At 40.6% G+C, this 17,118-nt stretch overlaps 1 protein-coding gene across 2 annotated transcripts in view; it reads right to left on the reverse strand.

Moving 5' to 3' along the window:
- JAKMIP2 (janus kinase and microtubule interacting protein 2) overlaps positions 1-17,118 on the reverse strand; it is a 155,346-nt gene that overhangs the window by 43,108 nt on the left and 95,120 nt on the right. For both annotated transcript variants that reach the window (XM_073651290.1, XM_073651289.1), the window contains exons 4-8: positions 9,436-9,933; positions 5,786-5,995; positions 3,457-3,555; positions 1,599-1,745; positions 1,217-1,357 (exon numbers count right to left, since the gene is read on the reverse strand). In XM_073651290.1, coding sequence (XP_073507391.1) covers positions 1,217-1,357; positions 1,599-1,745; positions 3,457-3,555; positions 5,786-5,995; positions 9,436-9,933 — 1,095 coding nt within the window. The remainder of the gene's footprint in view (positions 1-1,216; positions 1,358-1,598; positions 1,746-3,456; positions 3,556-5,785; positions 5,996-9,435; positions 9,934-17,118) is intronic.

Raw genomic sequence — 17,118 nt, forward strand, 5'->3', positions numbered from 1 at the left:
CCTATAGCATGATGCTGCCACCACCATGTTTCACTGTTGGGATTGTATTGAGCAGCTGATGAGCAGTGCCTGGTTTTCTCCACACATACCACTTAGAACTTTTTGGTGATAATTCTATCTTCGTCTCATCAGACCAGAGAATCTTATTTCTCATAGTCTGGGAGTCCTTCATGTGTTTCTGAGCAAACTCTATGTGGGCTTTCATATGTCTTGCACTGAGGAGAGGCTTCCATCGGGCCACTCTGCCATAAAGGCCCGACTGGTGGAGGGCTGCAGTGATAGTTGACTTTGTGGAACTTTCTCCCATCTCCCTACTGCATTTCTGGAGCTCAGCCACAGTGATCTTGGGGTTCTTCTTTACCTCTCTGACCAAGGCTCTTCTCCCACGATTGCTCAGTTTGGCTAGACGGCCAGGTCTAGGAAGACTTATGGTGGTCCCAAACTTCTTCCATTTAAGGATTATGGAGGGCACTGTGCTCTTAGGAACCTTGAGTAATGCAGAAATTCTTTTAGAACCTTGGCCAGATCTGTGCCTTGCCACAATTCTGCCTCTGAGCTCCTTGGGCAGTTCCTTTGAGCTCATGATTCTCATTTGGTCTGACATGCACTGTGAGTTGTGAGGTCTTATATAGACAGGTGTGTGCCTTTCCAAATCAAGCCCTATCAGTTTAATTAAACACAGCTGGACTCCAATGAAGGAGTAGAACCATCTCAAGGAGGATCACAAGGAAATGGACAGCATGTAACTTAAATATGAGTGTCTGAGCAAAGGGTCTGAATACTTGTGACCATGTGATATTTCAGTTTTTCTTTTCTAATAAATTTGGAAAAATTTCTACATTTCTATTTTTTTTTCAGTCAAGATGGGGTGCAGAGTGTACTTTAATGAGAAAAAAAGAATGAAATTTTTAGAATTTACCAAATGGCTGCAATGAAACAAAGAGTGAAAAATTTTAAGGGGTCTGAATACTTTCCATACCCACTGTATATATATATATATATAATGTCTAAGCCATGTCCAGGTCCACTTTCGCCAAGCCATTGAAGTTTAATTCTTCCTGTGACATTACAGTGTAGGTGTGTAGATGTGTCTAACATAAGGTCATTACATTTTGTACATAGATTTCTGATATATATTTGCAATATTTAGCCAAAGGGGAAAGAAATCTCAGTGTCATTGCTTATCTCTAGAACTTTACAATGACATTCTACTCACTCTTGTTAAATCATCAATGATGTTCTGTTGTTCTACCACTTGTAACTTCAGGAACTCAATCTCTTGCTCCTCTCCGGCTTGATCAAGATCATTTAGCGATCTCAACTTCTTCAATGGTGGGTGAGATATTATTTTCTCTTTCTATAGATAGAAGTGTTTGATTATCTGAGACAGGTTAAAAACAGTTTCATGGGGAATATGGGTAGGGACTGGAGACACCTGGAGACGAGTTGCAGATGGGACAGTCCCTTTTAAAGAGGGTCTGAAATGCAAATGGTAAAATCCGTAACCAAATCCATGGATTTAAAGGGCTGATTTCACAATGTATACTTTGCACTGTGTGTGAACATTCTCTACTTGTAATCCGTTACACAATACATACCATCTCTGCATTCTCCTTAGAAAGGGTTTTCAGCTTCTCTTCCATGCGTTGCAGGGATTGCATTAATTCATCATTTCTTTTAGTGAGGCACTTGTTCTTTTCCAGGAGAGGTTTGCATTGTTTTTCTGCTTCTCGGACTCTCCGTAGCTAAAAATAGCAAACATTGTAAATTATGCTTCAATCCCACTGCATTGTATCAGATGTAGATTGCTCACAAAAATTACTCCTTAAAAGCCATGTATCACAACAATAATTATTAGACATAAATTATATCTTCTGGCCCCCAAAGAAGAAACTTAAAACGGACCCTAAATCATTATATGCCATTTTAGTATTGTCATCTCTTTATGTTGCTGATAGGTAACTCAGGTACCAGATGTAATAATTTCTGGCCATCTTGTTACACCCATACATCACCTTATTTTTGAGTGCTATTTCTCAACTTGTACCTTGTGACTGTCATTTACAATATTATTTGCTTAAAGCACCACTCCAGCAGTTTTTATTATTACAACGCTGGAGTGGTGCCACTAATGTAAGTTCCCAGCCCCTAGTCTTCTACTTACCAGCCGCCGTCTTCATATGCTCTCGACGCTGCTTCAGTCGGTTTCCAGCAGTTGTGACCTGCCGGATCGCTCCCGTGTTTACTGGCCGATCCGGAAGTCACTACTCAATGTAAGTCTATGAGAACCAAAACGAGGACAAAATGAGGGTCTCGTAGACTTATATTGAGAGCTTATGACTGTTACCTCTGACTTCTGGTCAGTCAGAAGTTGTGGTCACAAGATGGTGGCGTAGGACTAGAGCGGCGCTAGGAAGACTGAAGATGGCAGTTGATAAGTATAATACTAGGGTCAGGAAACTTACATTAGTGGCATCACTCCAGTGCTGAAATAAAAAGAAATGCTGGAGTGGTGCTAAAACACACAAAAAAGTGTCCCTACTTTAAGGAGAGTCAAAGAGAGCGCATAATAAACCAACTTTTTTATAAGTCGTATTGGGACATAATTGTAATCAGTATTTAAATTTTGTCCAAACTTTGCCCTTAAAGGGAATCTGGCAGTGGGTTTATGCTAATTAATCTGAAAATGGCATATTATATGGGTATGGACCCTGATACCAGTGATGTGTCCCTTAATGGGCTGTGTTGTTATTTTAATAAAATCATTGTTTTTTTCAGCAGGAGATTAATTATCACTAGAGGACTACTTGTCTTCTGCCATGTAGTGTTCTGCTCTGTGTAACCCCAGCACCGATTGGCAGCTTTCTACTTATGCACAGTGTACACAGAAAGCTGCCAATCAGTGGTGGAGGCGGGGTTATACAGAGCTCAGCATTCAGAGAACTGCTAAATCTGCAGCAGAGAAGACAGAAATGTTATCAAAACTGCTGCAACCAATAAAGAAAGGGCTATATCTCTGAATCAGGGTCTTTCTCCCTACATCCTCCCATGCTGCTCTCAGACTACATAGCAAAAGCCTGGTGATAGATTCCCTTTACGTTCCTTTCTCACCCCTTGGGTCTATGGAAGGTGGTATTCTTCTGTAGCTCTATAGCTCCATCCTAAGTGTTTAATGATACCATTTGCCAACTGTTGTGTACTTTATTCTGTCACTGGCTTATAAACCACATGATATATTTACAGAATTCTCAGTTTTGGAACAGGAGGACAAATGTAAAGCTGCACTTTCTAGTCTCCCCAGTTAACCATCAAGGAGGTGGCAGCTTGTTACATGAAGCAGAATGTATGTAAAGAAAACCCCTAAGGGTACATTGGCAATATTAGAAGTGCCTTAAAATCTACCAAAACATGTAGTTCATCAATAGTTAAAGACTAATGAATGAAGAGATACATTACCAGTTCATTTCTCTCATCCACAAGCAATGTATTTCTGTCCTCCAGTTTTCGGATCGTGGCATTTAACTCAGCCATTCTTTTTTGATTCCTTCGCAGGTCCTGCAAACAGAACGTCTCATTATGTGAATTACCCATTGTTATTTATTTTACAAGTATAGAGGTGGCCTTAAATATTTGCAAATTGTTGTATATGGATTTATATTTGTCATCTATTGTGTCTATATGTTATAGTTTCCCCATAATTGACTATTCATTTTGATAATTGATTTGGTCTGAAGATAAACCGACCATATAATACATGGGTACAGAAAACATAAGGTGATCAAAGAGTGTCATAAACACTTGTCATGTGCACTTCTGGTTCCTTTCTCCTCTTCTCTAGAAACCTGCATTAAGTTGAGGAAATAGTTGGAAATGCCCTAAAATGCAATAACTTGGGTTTTAGTCATGTAAGTAGACCTGCAGAAAGAGACAGTCAGGCCTCATTCACATGTCAGTTTTTCACGTATGAGTGCTATCCCTTTTTTTCACGGATAACACTCGTACCTATGATAATCTATGGGGCTGTTCACATGTCCGTGATTTTTTGCAAACCGATTTGTCTGTGCAAAATCGTGGAGACATGTCCGATATTGATCTGAGTGTCAAATCAGACTCAGCAATGAAAGTCTATGGGTCTGTGAAAAAAAAAAAAAAAATCGCACATCACTCGAACTCGAAGCTGGAGAAACTTTTTTTTTCTCTTTATCAGTGAAAAAAAACCTGATAAAACTCTGACCAAACTCTGATGAAACGCTGAATGAGACCTAAGTCAACGTTCAAACCTCGTTTAAGGCCACGTTCACACATTCGGTATTTGGTCAGTATTTTACATCAGTATTTTTAAGCCAAAACCATGAGTGGAACAATCAGAATGAAAGTACAGGGTGATTCACTCGCTACTTTACCCAGAAAAATTGCTGTAACTTCCTTATAGAGACTATCTATTATACTGAAATTTGGACTGTACATAACTTGGTTCATGACCGTTTTAAAGCAGGTGTTGAAAATATCCATGGCTCGCAGCCAAGCACGCCTGCGTGCGCCGCTCCATATTGCTGAATGTATTGTGCAGGAAGTCTTGGGTCATAGCCTGAATTTCTCACTGTATGTTCTCTCGGAGGGCCTGTATTGTTCGTGGCTCGTTACTGTACACCCAACCCTTCAAATGGCCCCAAAGGAAAAAATTCAGCAGTGTTCAATCAGGCGATCTTTGGCCACAGTCCATTAGAGATTACTCTGTCATCGAAGAAGGTTCCAATACATAGTTTGGACGACGGATTTCGACCTTCAAACGTATTTAGAAACTCACTTTGGCGCCTCTTTAAGGACTCAGTTTTCCAATAAGTTTTCACAATAAAAACACGCTTCTCCAAACTGTATCTGTACATTGTTAACAAATGAAGAAGGAATTCGGTAGGAGTGAAATACTAGCACCACCCACAAACTACCGATGTGCAGAAAGGTGTGCGGCAAGTCTATCTCATAGTGGAGACGACCGGCAGGGCGACAAGTCGGTGAGACCACTCGGCATGAAGAGGTTTCTCGTCGTTGTGGCTGATTGCACTCTCACTTCTCATGAACCAAAGTATGTACAGTCCAAATTTCAGTACGATCGACCATATCTTTTAGAAGTTGCAGCAATTTTTAAGGGTAAAGTAAGTAAACTACGAGTGAATCACCCTATATGATAGAAAAACGTCACCACTTTTGCATTTTTCACCCACTCCTGGTTTTGGCTTACACATACTGCATGTAAAATACTGACCAAATACTGAACGTGTGAACATGTCTTTAAAGTGAATTCAGCAGGATTGTTTTAAATGGTTTATTGAATGTATGACCAATAGGTATATGCAAGAACTGCACCAAGGAGCACAGATATTGTAATATACCTGTTTGCTATATTCAGGAGACTAGACCAGCTCTTATTGAAGCTGCTGATGTTTGCTGCCGAACCAACCCATCAGCTTCTGCTCTGGGTTGTGTTATGGTCTTGGGTATAAACTGTTATCGTTTAGGTAGCAAGTAACTGATTATTGTTGGTGGACCCAAGCACGACTTCATATGACATTACAGAACAACACACGAACAATAAAGTTTCTTTAAATACATGAAAAGATGATTGTAAATCACTAGAAATATTGCCTTCTTTGGCTATCTCTGTTAAAAATTGATTGAGATCACTTGCATTAGGCTTAAATCTGGATAGAGAAAAGCAAAGCATAATTTATGATAATTGATTTTAATATAACCATAAAAGATGTGGTAATTTAGTCATCAATCTTACCGGACTTCCACAGTGCTCTGATCCATCTCCTGCCCTTCCTGGGATTTCCCGTTTGGGACTTCCTATGCTACACTCCGCTTCTTTCACCAGAAATAATTGCTCATCCAAAGCTTCTTTCTGCAACTGGAGTTTCTGAAGAAAACACGTTTGTGTCTCTAGTTCTTTTTCTAGAGAAAATATAATCCTGTCTTTCGCTTTGATTTCATCCATCTAAAGAATAATATGAAGAAAATTATTTAAGTGGTCTTCTTCAGTAACACATTATCTACCATTATTATAAATGTAGCACTTGCTGTTTTAGTGATTTATACCAAGGTTCCTCAACTCCAGTGCTCAAGGCCCACCAACAGGTCATGTTTTCAGGATTTCCTTACTATTACACAGGTGATGGGATTATTGCCTGTGCAATACTAAGGAAATCCTGAAAACATGCCCTGTTGGTGGGCCTTGAGCACTGGAGTTGGGGAACCCTAATTTATACAACATATTGTAATATTCAATAACACACAATAGAGTGTATGTGGAATTTAGCTAATACTTGCAATATCAAATATACAAGCTACAGCGGTGCTTGAGCATTAAACTTTGTCATGTTTAAATAAGGAAAATAATCTAAGGTTACATGTCTCATTTCTCCTTCAAATTATCTGCTAATCCTAAAGGTTCTCATACTTTTGCCCATATAGAGTCTTACATTTTCAATCAAATCAATGGCATGACAATCAGATGTAAGTGGACTACCTGTTTTATTTAAAGAACACGGATCTATCAAAGTATGATCTTCACAAGACGTTTTTGGTAGTGTATAATTTCTGAGGACCACATAAGATGAGTTGTTGATGCTTATTAGGTTGGAAAAAGTTTCAAAACTATCTCTAAAAAGTTTGGACTCTACCAATCCACAGTCAATCAGAATGTCTAAAAATGGAGACAATTCTAGACCATTATTACCCTCCCCAAAAGTGGTCAACCAACAAAGATCACTCCACAAGGTGTACAGTGGTTTGCAAAAGTATTCACTCCCTTGGCTTTTTACCTATGTTGTTACATTATAACCTGTGTTTAAATATTTTTGTAATGCAATTTGTGTGTGATGCATCAGCACTAAATAGTTTAAGTTGGTGAAGTGAGAGAAATATAGGCCTAAATTAAATTTATGGGATCAAATAACTACAAATTGGTGTGTGCCTTTTGCGATGAAGCCCCTAAAAATTTTTGGTGCAAGCAATTACCTTCATAAGTCCCATGCTTACTGAAAGGAAGTCCACCTGTGTGCAATCTAAGTGTCACGTGGTCTGTCAGTATATGCACACCTTTCCTGAAAGGCCACAGAGGATGGAACACAAGAGGCACCACTAACCAAACAACACCATGAAGACCAAGGGGATCTCCAAACAAGTCAGGGACTTATTGAGTTGTTGAGACATACAAGTCAGGGTTGGGTATAAAAAAAATACCCCAATCTCTGAGGATCCCCCTGAGCTCCATCAAATCCATTATCATCAAATGGTAAGAAGATGGTACCAAAACAAGCCTGCCAACAGAGGGCTACAGAGAATACTGTATATTGCAAGAAAAACTATTGCTTCCCACCGGAAACACCCTACTCCACCATCCACTGGTAAATTTATTAATAGAGTAAATGGGTTTATACGTTTACAAAAAGAAAAAAAGAAAAGTAATTAAAAAATTTGATAATATTTGGGGTCCTTGGATCATCAGCCTTGGTTTACTGTCGAGAATCCTACTGTTAGAAAATATTTTTGCTTCTCTACACTAAACTGACTTTCCCCTTCTAGGCTTGTAATAAACAGTGTAAATGGACACTTGCTGGATGGCAGATTAATTCCTCTGATTCAAAAGTTTTCTTGGACTTATTTGCATATATGGAAATGGCAAAATATGGTATACTGAAGATATTCTTTAACCTTCCTATATAAAAACAGTTCCAGGACTTGTGTTTCAGAAATGCGGGGAGGGAGGTTATCATCTTTGTACATGACTTATTTGGAGAGATGTTCCACGTGGTTGTAATTATTTGAAAATTGTTTAATAAAAAGAATCTGATTAAAAAAAACAACAACTTTGGGACCCTTAATTGCCGGGCTCATGACAGCAGTACCACCTACATTGTCTTCATGATGATGCTGGAGTTGATGTGAACACCAACAACAATTGCTCAAGTGCAGTTAATATACCCACACGAAAACTGCAAGTACCTAACAATTTTTGCTGGAACAATAGTGCATGAGTGATTTCAACTCACAAAGTCAAGTAATGTCTACACTGTGGCTTATAAGGCTAATTAGAAAGGAACTAAGAACTAAGCCCTTGTTCTCCTCATACTGATGAGGCTTCCTTTCAGGGAGGGGCAGGGGCTGTGACAGTGACCGAAGTCTCTGCCCCCTGCTCTGATTATGCTTCGTTTGAGTATCCCAGGATGCCCTGGGATTCTCAAACGAAGCGTTATCACACAGGAAATAGGGAAAAAATAGAATAGCAATAAGATAGTGAAGTTAGGGAGGGATAGGGGATTTTTAATACAAGTATATTAGAAAATAGCTTAGATTATGGCACAAAATTTAGAATGAAATTTAGTATGATTTGGACCACCCCTTTATCTTACACTTGACTCTTAGCTGGTGGAAGGAGACTAGCTGCTATGATCGCTCCCACACAGAACACACAGAGATGGATTCCTGCTCTTGATTCCATTTAAACACAAGGAGAAACAGCAACAGCATGTTGGAAATTATACAGCAATCATGAACTGTCTGGATGTGAATCAAGATAGCTCTGGAGTGACGTAAAAGACTTGTTAGGAGCTCAGCACAATCCTACTGTATCTCCCTCTCATTGTTTCCTCATTCTGCTCCTCGCTCCTCCCCGCAACTACTTCACTTTAGAGTGTAATGGACTGTAGAGACCACAGTCAGATGATAGTATGTCTTTTTTCCAGAATGGATGATAAGTTCATGAGTTGGAGGGAGAGGAAACAGTGTCTGATAGGTGGAAAAGGAAACAGATTTGTTTGATAAGATACATTACAATGTTTCTTATATTTACCTGTACTACTGTTTTATGCAAAGTTTGTTACAAGTCCAGTTCTCTTTAAAACAACCATCTTTAGTACTATGCAACAGACTATGCAAGAAGAAACAATACCTCCTGAGAGCTATATAAAAGGCCTTTATCCCGGTCAATCAATACCGTACTTTTGAAGAGGGGCAATATACGAGTCTTCCCCTTTTGGAGGAGACTTCAATTTAGGCAAATACTTACAAGGCTGGTTAAGAGGTCCAAAGTCGATCTATAAGGTTGCCACCTCTAATAGGGGGCACTAGACATTTTTCTTCCTTATGAGCTAATTTGTGTTGTTTTAAATAAAAAAATCATATTATGGTGGTTTCTGACTACTGACTTGTTGTTCCAATGCTAAATTGTAAAATCCTTGATTACATTTTAAAATATTTGTAGTTATGATACTTATTGAGGGAGAATTGGAGTAAGGAATAGGTTAAAGAGTTTCCACCATTGGTCGATCATTTTTTACATGCTTTAGGACACTTGGATCTGCGATCTGATTGACTAATTTAGAGAACTTGACTATTTTTATTTGCAATGATGTCTTTACATTCTGTTAGTCTTACCAGTCTACGGATGTCTCTCTCACTTTCCCATTTAAATTTTGCAATGGCCTCCTGGTGGGAGTGGTGTTCACTTCTCAGATCTCCAGCTTTGATTTTGTCAGCTTGTATGATATTGTTGAGGGCCTCATCCACCTGTTTCTTAGCAGACTTCAGTTCTGTGATCTCCTGAAGGAGCTTAAGGCGCTCGGAGTCAAACACTTTCCTGGCCTCTTCACGGGCCTCTGTGGTCAGGGCTGTCCTTACTTTGTCGCTGCTGCCATCTCGTAGAGCACTCACAGCAGACTTAAGCCGCAGGATCTCTGCCTCCTTTAGTTTAACCATTCGAGACATCTCCTGCTCGTGCTGTTTAATAAGGTTCTCCCTTACTGCCTGAAGCTCCTTCATCTTGTCCTCGTGCAGCTTGGCCTTGAGCTCTGAAACAGTAGCCGTGTGTCTGTGCTGCTCTTGTTCCTTTATTCTCTTGCTTTCCTGGTTCTTCTCCCTCTCAAGTCTTGTCACCTGAATATTACAGAAAGCAAACGACAATGTTTTAGAATGTAATAGTGGTGACACCAAGCCACTTATGCAACACAAGAGAGTTATTATCTATTAAACACTTTTATTCCTTCAAGTGAACACGCAGGACAATAAGCTTAAACAATTATTATTCTGATTTCGAGATTCCCAATTATTTTTCTGAGTACATGTCATGCTGCCCTAGCTAGTAAAGCTGAATAGGATTTTAAGTAGCGATGTTCAAGAATGCCAGTTCATGCTGCCAGCTCTGAATATACAAAGCAGCACCTACTACAAGGCTCCACTAGCACTGAGTGAAGCACTGAGCAAATAGTGTAAAGATTCACAGGAAATTAATACATTTTCTCAGAATCCATTAAAGAGAATCTGTCAGCAGGTTTGCTATGTAATCTAAGGACAACATGAGCTTGAATTCAGTGATACGTCACTTATTAGGCTGTGTTTTGCTGTCTCAATAAAATCAGGGTTTTATCAGCAGGAGATTATTACTAGAGGACTAGTTGTCTTCTGCCATGTAGTCCTCCTGCTCTATGTAACTAGGCCCCACCACTGATTAGTAACTTTCTGTCAATGTACAGTGTACACAGAGAGCCGAAAATCAGTGGTTATACAAAGCTCAAAATTATGAGCATTGCTGCATCTGAAGCAGAGAAAACTGTGACTGTATGAAAATGACAGCATGCAGACCATCAAATGACAGACAAATCGCTGGAATCAGGGTCTATGCCTCTACATCATTCTGCTGTTAGATTACATAACAACAACCTGCTGACAGATTCACTTTAACTACTTGCCCCATTCTCAAAGAGGTGTCAAGCAGAACAGATCAAATCTTTATAATGTGATATGGGGAAGAGAGATTTGCCTCTCTCTTAGTAATTGGTGGGGTCTTATCACCCAGACTCCCACTGATCAAAACTTGTGACCTATCTATGACAAGTCAGAAGTGTGTTGTAACCCCTTAACCACCGTAACGCATTGTTACGGTGGCATTTAAGGGTACTTATGCCTCATCGCAGCTTTTTAACGGTGCTGAGGAACAAGTGAATAGCACCGCCGGTCGGCGGCGATTCCCGCTTTTGTCAGCTGTCTGTGACAGCTGACATCCTGCAGTATGGGCTCCGGCTAGTTTCGATGCAGATCGGGGCCGACTAACTCCTTAAAAACCGCTATCAATTGTGACAGCGCTATTTAAGTGGTTACAAGGGGATCGTAAGACCTGCTTAATAACCATTGGAATCTTGCAATGAGAATCGCGGGTCCTAATGGTTCCCATGGCAGCCTGAGCTCATGTGATGATCCCAGGGTACGGTGGCCTGTGAGATCCAGCAATAAGCTGGATCTGACAGGCACAGCCAGGCTGAGTACTGGGGTACTGCAGTGTATGAGACCAGCGATTAAAGTGAAAATTATACATGTCTCACAGTAAAACTTAGTGAAAAAGTTAAAAAAAGTGAAATAAAATATGTAAAAAAGTTTAAAAAGAAACAAAAAAAGTGCACACAAATCACTAAAATCCGTTTTGCCACTCAAAACGCAGATAAAACAAAAATAAATGAAAAAACACACACATAATTGGTATCGCCGCTTCCAGAACGACCCGCTCTATAAAACTGTCAAGTTTTTTATTCTGTTTGGCAAACGGTGTAAAAAAATAAATAAAAAACACGCCAAAAATGACGCTTTTTCATCATACTGACTCACAAAAAAGTGAATAAAAAGCGATCAAAAAGTTGTATGTAAAAAAAAATTATAGAAATAAAAACGCCAAACCGTGCCGCAAAAAACAAGCCATAATGTGGCTCATTCGGTAAAGAAATAAAAAAGTTACAGCTCTCAGAATATGACAATGCAAAATCAAATTCTTTTTTGTAAAATACTGTTTTTAGGCTGGGTGCCCACGTAGCGTTTTACAAGCGTTTATGCTGCGGAATTTCCACGTCACCGCAAGCAGTGCAAGACACCGGACGGAGCAGACAAAACACCGGGAAGACATCGGAAGGTGAGTATAATCTTTTTTTTTTTTCTTTTTTTCACCATTCTTATTCTTTTTTTTAACTAACTTGGTCACACTACTATAAATCCATACCGGTTGCATGGATTTATATAGTGTGAACAAGTTGTCAAGTACTTTTCCAAGTGATGCTAAAATCGCTTGGAAAAGCGCTTGATAACCCGCATGCGGAAATGCATGTGAAGAACGCTTCACAAACGCTTCTACCTGGCGGGAAAACCGCATGTAAAATCCGCATGCGTTTTTCCTGCCAGGGAGGAGCGTAAAAAATAGGCTTCATTTCCGCAACGTGGGCACTTAGCCTTAGTGTGTAAAAATAGCAAAGCATAAAAAAAAAAAAATCTGGTATCATTGTAATCGTACCGACCCGACGAACAAATCAGTCTTATCACTTTTACTGCACTGTGAACAACACAGAAAATAAAAAATAAAAATCAATAACTGAATTGCTGGTTTTTGTTCATTCTGTGTCTGAAAAATCGGAATAAAAAGCGATCAAAAATTACTATGTGCCCCAGAATGGTACCAAAAAAATCTACAAATTGTCCAGCAAAAAAAAGCCCTCATACAGCTCTGTTCACCAAAAAAATCAAAAAGTTACAGCTCTCAGAATATAGCGCCGAAAAAAAATATTTTTATAAAAAAAAAGCATTTTTACTGTGTGAAGCAAAACCTAAAAAAAACAAACATATAAATCTGGTATTGATGTAATCACACTGACCCGAAGAATATATCTGCCTTATCACTTATACCGCACGGTGAACTGCGCAAAAATAAAAAAAACGACTATTCTTGTACTGCAGTCTATTTGTTCATTCTGCCTCCAAAAAAATTGCTTACGTCGGGGTTTCTGTGTAAGTTCCCCAAAACCGCAATTCAGACAAAACCCCAGATGGAGCCACTCACTTATGAGGCACATGGAGTCACTTTGGACTGGTCTCTGTTCCGGCGGCGTCCCATCATTTTAAGCTTTTCTTTAGCGCACAAGTGTGGGCGACCACAGATCTGTGCACGCCTAAAAAGATGGAGACCACCAGAGCAGATGCCAAATGGACTCCAAAGTGTCTCCATCTGTATCATTATGGTGGGTGGTTCTATAGGGGGTTTCGTTTGAATCGCATTTTTGTGGGATTTACGCAGAATCACAGACGTAAGTGCTCAGCGTAGACTCGCGATTCAGTCTTATTCTGGAAACAATCGAAAATTATGTACTTCAAAATGTTACCATTACAAATCCCTAATTTATCCCATACAAAACCAGCCCCCTCTCAGGTCTGTCATCTGTCACTGCAACTATAGGAGGTCCCACGTTACCAGCAGAACAAAGACTCTGTAAAAGCGATAGCTCCCATCCCCTCAAATAAAATCCAGTGAATTCTGCGCTCCCAAATCCAAATGCCCCCTCCTTCTGAGCCCCACTATGCCTAAACCACAGTTAGCGGCCACATGTTTGCCATTATTGCAGCGGGGAGAGCACTTAACAATTTACGGGGTGTATGTCACCAGGAGAAATGTATGGGGGTGCTACAATATATGGGGGGCACTACACTTTATGGGGGCACAATGTGTGGGCACTAAACTGGCATATTTGCAATTCTCTAGAATAAAGCCTGGCGTGGATGTTACATAATAGTCACTGCAGCAGTAGATGTGGAATTTTTACAATGGGGTCACTTTTGGGGGTTTTCTGCTGTTCTGGTACTTTTGGGGCTCCGCAAATGTCGCCCACAAACTATTCTACCAAAATTTATGCTCCAAAAGCCAAATAGTGCTCCTTCCTTCTCAGCCCTGATGTGTGGCCTAACAGTAATTTCTGACGACATATGGGGCATCATTGAGTTCGGGAGAAATAGCATAACAAATTATGGGGTCCATTTTCTCCTATTATCCATTGTAAAAATTACAAATTTGGGGCTAAAACTACACTTTTGTGAAAAAAATGAAAATTTTTAATATGATGACCTTATGTTATCAAATTCTGTTGGGGTTTTACTCCATTCCATCAAAGTCTGTGTTCCAAACGTCACTCCTTCCTTTCCAGGCCCTACCATGCACCCAAATAATAATTTTCTCCTACATAAGGGGTATCTTCGTACTCAGGAGCTATTGCACAACAAATTTTGGGGTCCATTTTCTCCTGTTACCCTTGTGAAAATAAAAAATATTGGGGCTAAAAATACATTTTTGTGGAAAAAAAATAGATTTTTTTATTTTCACGGCTTTATGTTATAAACTTCTGTGAAGCACCTGGCTGTTCAAGGTGCTCACCACACATCTATACAGATTCCTTGAGGGGGTCTAGTTTGCAGGATGGGGTCATCACTTGTGATGAGTTTCCACTGTTTAGGCACATCAGGGGCTCTGCAAACGCAACATGGTGTCCGCTCTCAGTTCCAGACAATTTTGCGTTCAAAAAGGCAAATGGTGCTCCTTCTGTGGCGCCCATCTGCGCTTGGCACCACAGATCCTAGAGGGTTGCATAGAAGGATTTCTCCACAAGAGGCCCCCACAGCACACACACACCTCCACCTCAGACCACCAGAGGGAGCCCGTTAGGGATATAAATAGGGAAGGTGGAGCCAGGCAGAGAGTGATTCAGCAGTTCCTGCAGAATGAGACACAGAAACAGGTCAGTCTGCAGTGGAGCTCAGTCTAGTTTGGAGAGGTCAGCCTACAGTGGAGCCTAGTCCAGACGCAGTTGTAGCTCAGTTAGAGCTTAAGGTGTGCCGGCGCCATAAGATCGGTGAAGCGTGGCAAGCTGCCGTTAGTGTGAGTAGCCTAGTGAGGGCCCGAGCGTGGCCGAAGGCTAGTGGAAAGTGAGTAGCAGTGGGGGCAGAGGAGCTTACCCAGCTCACCCCGAAACATATACCGGACACCGGGTCCGAGCTTACCGGGATCTCTACGACCCAGTAAGGCATAACCGGAATCCCTGGAGAACTACAGGTCCCAGGTTCACCAGAGAGCTGATACATAGCAGAGCCAGGAGACACATAGGCCCCGTAAACTGGGAGTGTGCACTCCAAGAGAAGGCCCTACCACAACGTCTGCCGGTGCAGGACAGAGATAAAGTTAGGCCTAGCTTCAGGCAGGTCAGAAACTTACTACGCAGAGGCAAGAAACAGGAGGCCCTACACCCGCTCATTGGGGAGGATCCTGATATGCACCCTTCACCCTACAGTGCTCCGGGATGTGCCTGAATTTCCATCAGTAAAAGGTACTGAAGTGACTACCGTGTCCGTCCCCATTCTTGCTCTGACCCGGCTGGGTCTCGCCTGTCCTGCATCCACCTCTCAGTACGCTGCCCTGAGGCCTTGCTCCACATGTGGGGAGCTATACCATCGAGCTGCCTTATCACCGGCCTCAGTGGACTGCCGCAGCGCTGGTGATTCTCACCTGAAACCACAGGTGGCGTCACGAACTTTCATAGAGTTAACCAATAATCCCCTTTTAAAAGCTGACCCCAGGGTACGGGCCCGGGAGCCAACCACCGCGACATCCCCTAGGCTAGGCAAAAAGGCCCGGGTACCGAGTCGTCCCCATCCCCCTGGGCTAGTCACTTCCTTTCCAAGCCCTGCCGTGTGCCCAAACTGTGGTTTTACCCCACATATGGGGTATTGGCATGCTCAGGATAAATTGTACAACAAATTTTGTGGTCCATTTTCTCTCATTACCCTTGTGAAAATTAAAAAATTTGGGTCTGAAGTAAACATTTTGTGAGAAAAAGTTAAACATTAATTTTTTCCTTCCAAGTTGCTTCAGTTACTGTGAAGCACATGAAGGGTTAATAAACTTCTTGAATGTGAATGTGGTTTTGAGCATCTTGAGGGGTGCAGTTTTTAGAATGGTGTCACTTTTGGGTATTTTCTGTCATAAAGAAGACCCCTCAAAGTGACTTCAAATATGACGTGGTCCCTAAAAAAATGGTTTTGTAAATTTTGTTGGAAAAATGAAAAATCGCTGGTCAACTTTTAACCCTTAAAAGTTTTTGTTTTTTTTGTTTCAAAAATTGTGGTAATGTAAAGTGAACATGTGGGAAATGTTATTTAACTATTTTGTGTGACCCAACTCTGTGATTTAAGGGCATAAGAATTCAAAGTTTGAAAATTGCAAAATTTTCAACATTTTCACCAAATTTCCGTTTTTTTCACAAGTAAACGCAAGTCATATCAAAGTAATCTTACCACTATCATGAAGTACAATATGTCACGGAAAAAACAATCTCAGAATCAGTCGGATCCGTTGAAGCGTTCCAGAGTAATTACCTCATAAAGTGACACTGGTCAGAATTGTAAAATTTGGCTTGATCATTAAGGACATAATTGGCTCCATCACTAAGGGGTTAAATGATAGATACTCTTTAAACCGTAACCACATAATTATTTTATTTAACCATTCACAGACTGCGCAGATTTGACACAGAATTCTGAAACCATGGACAGATGCTGACACTAAAGGGTTCCCAATGGAAGAAAACTGCACAGATCCCCTGTCAATTAATATCACACAAAGCTATCATCAACACCAGACACACGTTGCACTCATCACTAACTCACCGGAGACATAGTGAGGTATGCATTAACACACCAGACACACGTTACATACATCACTAGCACACCATACACATGATGCATACCTGATTTACACATTAGACATATGTTGCACACATCACTAAAATACCAGACACATGATGCATACCTGATTTACACATTAGACATATGTTGCACACATCACTAAAATACCAGACACATGATGCATACCTCACTAACACACCAGACACGTTACACACATCATTAACACTCTGGACACATATTGCATACCTCACTAACACACCAGACACGTTACACACATGATTAACATTCTGGACACTTATTGCATACCTCACTAACACACCAGACACGTTACACACATCATTAACACTCTGGTCACATATTGCATACCTCACTAACACAACAGACACGTTACACACATCATTAACACTCTGGACACATATTGCATACCTCACTAACACACCAGACACGTTACACACATCATTAACACTCTGGACACTTATTGCATACCTCACTAACACACCAGACACGTTACACACATCATTAACACTCTGGACACATATTGCATACCTCACTAACACCCCAGACACGTTACACACATCATTA

This window comes from Phyllobates terribilis, unplaced genomic scaffold (assembly GCF_046119375.1).
Source record: "Phyllobates terribilis strain yellow unplaced genomic scaffold, ASM4611937v1 Scaffold_11__3_contigs__length_659146591, whole genome shotgun sequence".
Taxonomy (NCBI): domain Eukaryota; kingdom Metazoa; phylum Chordata; class Amphibia; order Anura; family Dendrobatidae; genus Phyllobates; species Phyllobates terribilis.